The sequence below is a fragment of the Vicia villosa genome, linkage group LG4 (genome assembly GCF_029867415.1).
Source record: "Vicia villosa cultivar HV-30 ecotype Madison, WI linkage group LG4, Vvil1.0, whole genome shotgun sequence".
Classification (NCBI taxonomy): domain Eukaryota; kingdom Viridiplantae; phylum Streptophyta; class Magnoliopsida; order Fabales; family Fabaceae; genus Vicia; species Vicia villosa.
The window spans coordinates 138,518,158-138,522,500 of NC_081183.1; the positions used below are offsets into that span (position 1 = coordinate 138,518,158).

The 4,343-nt window shown below is 38.5% G+C and overlaps 1 protein-coding gene across 1 annotated transcript; it reads right to left on the minus strand.

Moving 5' to 3' along the window:
* Positions 1-216: 216 nt before the first annotated feature.
* LOC131597951 (uncharacterized) lies at positions 217-2,913 on the minus strand. The gene has a single exon (XM_058870608.1). The coding sequence runs from the start codon at positions 2,911-2,913 to the stop codon at positions 403-405; it is 2,511 nt and encodes an 836-aa protein (XP_058726591.1). The 3' UTR covers positions 217-402.
* Positions 2,914-4,343: the final 1,430 nt, after the last annotated feature.

A 4,343-nucleotide genomic window follows, 5' to 3' on the forward strand; every position in this document is an offset into this window, starting at 1 on the left:
TTAAAGTTAAACCACTATATATAGTGCGTTATTTTTTCAACTCTCCAAACCAAAAGAAAAACTCTTTCTCGTACAAAATGAGAAACATGATAGGAAGCTAGCCTATCAAAAGTATGAAATTAGGGTTCAACAATAAAAGAGAAAAGACATTAAAAACAAACTAAGAAAATAGAGATAAAAAGATAAACTTTGATTTCTTTGATTGCTTCAAATGTCTCTATGAGACTACATTATATAACATTCTTAATGGATAATAATAACATAAAAGCCCAAACACTACTAAAAGCCCAATAACCATCCTAATAATAATACTACTAATATAAATCATATAATACCCTTCTATCATTGCCGCGGGGTTCACTTTAACCTTGTCCTCAAGGTTCTAAAGTAAAACTTAAGATGCTAAATAGTGATTGCTACATTAATCTTTCCTGGATCCCATTGCTTGAATTTGGAGAGCCAAACTTTTGTGCACACCTTCAATTGTCCACCAAGATCCCATACTCCCGCAAGCTCGAGCCTCTTCACGTTTGCTTGGAAATCCTTTGTCTCTGTTTGCACCTTGAAGGAATCATAATAACCTTTTCCTTTGTTTATCTCACAGGTTGCTTTGTACTCTTCCAAATACCTCATGCTTGGCACAGCCTTCTCCTGAATCTCCTTTTTTATTTTCTCCTCATTTCTTTCTTTTTGCTTTTCTAACTCACCAGCTGCTCTAAGGCACAGCCGTGCTCTTACGCTCAGTCCAAGGCTATCCAAGGCGGCTGCAATATCGGTATTAAGAGCATCACCAGATGACAAGGGAAGGTCATCAAGTTTGTTTAAGTGCACCACATTTTGCATTCCCAAACTCTCCTCTAATTCAGCTTCATAGGCTAGATGTTGCAGTAAGCTTTTGTTGGCAACTTCAGAAAGCTGTGTCGAATCTTTTAGCTGAGCAATATGAAACATGAGTTGTAAAACGGCGTCTGAGTTATTTACCACAATCAACTGGCCATTACCATTGCAGAAAATGTAAGTTCCAAAGGGTCTATAAGGGCTTAACTCAACAAAATTTGTCATAGTCTCCAGCAGCAAATTTGTGTTTCCCATCAGATTACAAGCAACATGCCTTGTAACAGCTGCTGCATTCCTCATCACGGTCGAGTAAAATTCACAACTCAAACTCTCTCTTATTGAATCCTGAGATTCAAAGTTGTTGTCGTCGGGAGTCAAAAGCTGAAGAGCAGGACTAAGAATTTTTTCAATACTAGAAAAAGGAGCAAGAAAAATCCTTGGCACTATGTCATATCTCATGACAAAGTGTACGAAGCGACGAGACCAGTTTTGTCTGTTTGAAGCATGAGAGAATATATGATTACCAACCAAAGGAGAACCAAAAGTAACACACATGGGTGACTTATGCTGAATTTGGTTAAGATTCTCTTCTAATGCCCAAAATGTTACAAGAATGGCCAACACAGCACCTGAAGAATGACCTGTAAACACTACTTGCATCCCTTCTGCCATACCTTTCTTCACCTCCTCATCGTAATTAAGAAGTAAATTTGCCAGCCCATGAGTTCCACCAAGATCGAAAAGAAACAGCCCATGAGTTCCACCGGGATCGAAAAGAAATATGAAGTTTGTTAGTAGCATTACCGAGAATGTGTTTGTAGTCATCTTCCCGACATGCTGCAGACTTGTGTTTGAAGTAATAATAGTTTCTTTGGGAAGATAGAGGAAAATGAAGTCCCTGTTTGGCATTTGATCAAACACCTTGCTTGCACTATTCGGGTAATTTATTTGACAATATGTGTTGAAGATATCAGTCCCATGAACAGAATAATTGTAAGCAAACAAAGCCAAAATCATTGTCGTGATTGAAGGTGGCAATAAGAGTGGACCTGGATCGAAAGGCAATGAGAGTTGAAGGAGGCCATCTATTTTTGCAAACTTCGTATGTGTGTGGAAAAAAACTTGTGCACGTTGCAAGTTAATAGTTTGTGTTTTTGACTGTTGTTGCTTCTTCTTCAAATTGGAATCAATATGTTTTGAGTGTAAAAGAGTATCGGCATTGTAAACCCTCAAAAGTGGTGAATCAAGTGGTTTACGTGGAATTGCAAAATTTCCATCATAGTGAAACTCTTTGTCATTGACGGCAGCCTCGACCTTGATCAGTGATGAAGAATTAAAGTCTGGTAGATGGGTTTTGTTAACAAAGCTTGGTTGTGGTGAATGAGATAAGATTATGTATGGTGGTTTTAAGGGTGGCGGCGGTACAGGAGTTTGATCAGAAATCCTTGTCGGCGGTGGCTCTTGTGGTGACTGTGTTTGATTTCTACCCAGATCCGACACCTCAGAGAACAATAGTGGTTGGATTTCATACATATTGGGTTGATCTGGTGATTCTTCTTCTAGGTCATCCTTAAGAGATTTGACATCACCATTAAAACCTGTGTGTTTGAAGTGAGAAAAAGGTGGCGATGCCCTAAAAATTGGAGACTGGGTTTGTTGCTTTAGATTTGACAAAGGGTCTAGAGCTATTTTAGGAAGGTCACGATGGATTTGTTCCACAATAAAATCCGGATGAAAACAAGTGTCGTCAATGGGTTTCATTGATTTTAGATTTGGCTCTGCGAACACATAGTTTAAAAATTCTGAATATGGTTCCCCTGCTTCATCTAACTCAGGCATAGCATCTCTAAACTCAGGTTTAAAATACCAGAGGATAGCAGTAGTAAAGGCATCCCAACTTGGCAATGGGTACCTTTGAGACCATTGAAACCACCATTGAAGAGCTTGACCTCTCAATACGGGAACAATGCTTGCTAATTTTCTTTCTTCTGGTATTCTATTGGTAACAAAATATTTTTCTGTACACAAAATCCACCAATAACAATCGTCACATCCATCATATATTGAAATATTCATCTTAGGCAAGAGATCGAAAATGAAAGCACCAATTGATAGGAAGCTAGCCTATCAAAAGTATGAAATTAGGGTTCAACAATAAAAGAGAAAAGACATTAAAAACAAACTAAGAAAATAGAGATAAAAAGATAAACTTTGATTTCTTTGATTGCTTCAAATGTCTCTATGAGACTACATTATATAACATTCTTAATGGATAATAATAACATAAAAGCCCAAACACTACTAAAAGCCCAATAACCATCCTAATAATAATACTACTAATATAAATCATATAATACCCTTCTATCAAAACACTAGCGGTAACCAAGAAGAATCATCAAATGCATTGAACCAAAGAATTGTCCCCTCGTCTCATACTCTTGCAAGTAACCATCTCAACAGTTCAAGAGTTCCAAAACATGCACCAACCAATCTTCCAAATATGCAGTTTCAAATCAATATGATGGGAAACATGACTGATTATAATTTTTATGTACACGATGAAACAGGCGACAGCACTGGATTGTCTTTCCGTGCTGCATATTATGCTGCTAGGAATTATGGATTTGGAGATCATAAGAACCTATGCACTTGTGTGGGATCTATGCTATGCTCCGTGGTCCCTGCTTTCCGAAACTCTGTGGAAGCAGCACTAAATGGATCCGGCATAAGGCCTCGTTTTGTGAGTTTACCATCGCAGGCTCAGGAACATCGAAAAACCATACCGATTGCTGAGGTTCCCGAATCTGATTGGTCTTCCATTCTGGTTGTTTTTGGCTATTGTGTTCTTATTCTTTTCAAGATAGACAGTGAGATATTTGGTCGGGGCACATCTGTGACCAACAGCTCCCACACAAACAGGATTGATGAACTGCGGACAAAAGTTGGATGCCATCGCAACTATCTGTCTGGTATACCGTTTAAACCACAGACAGAAAATGCGATTAGGACTGTGCTTGGAACTCACGCTCTTCGCACTTCTGTTATTAACTTCCTCATGAATAATTTCAATCATTCGGATCCACAAATCTGTAGTCTGTGTCATTACTTGAGCTATGTATTATCTTGGTCAGGTGATATGCGCGTTTTTACTGTCATAAATGAGAGACTAGTCAAGACAAAATCCCCAGTCTTATCCGACTTACGGGTTGTTGCAGAGGTGGAAAATTTGGAAGAGCTCATTAAAGCTATTGCATCTTACACTTATCCTCAGTATTTCAATCATCTGTGTTTAGTTTCTGAACTTTTCTATCTTGATGTTTCAAGATTTCCAACTCTATTTGCTGTTGTGTTAGAGCTGGAGAAAGGAGGAGACATTGGATATGCTCACTTTTGTGAGGGCACTTCAAAGGCAGATAGTTCAACAGTACGAGACTTGGTCAAACTTCACCGGACAGCTATGGCAGAAAATCGAGTCACTACTATCAGGTGTTTGCCTACAGTTCCTG

Bases quoted from the DNA above. Each gene is read 5' to 3' on its own strand.
- LOC131597951 (XM_058870608.1), bottom strand. From the start codon at position 2,913: ATGAATATTTCAATATATGATGGATGTGACGATTGTTATTGGTGGATT.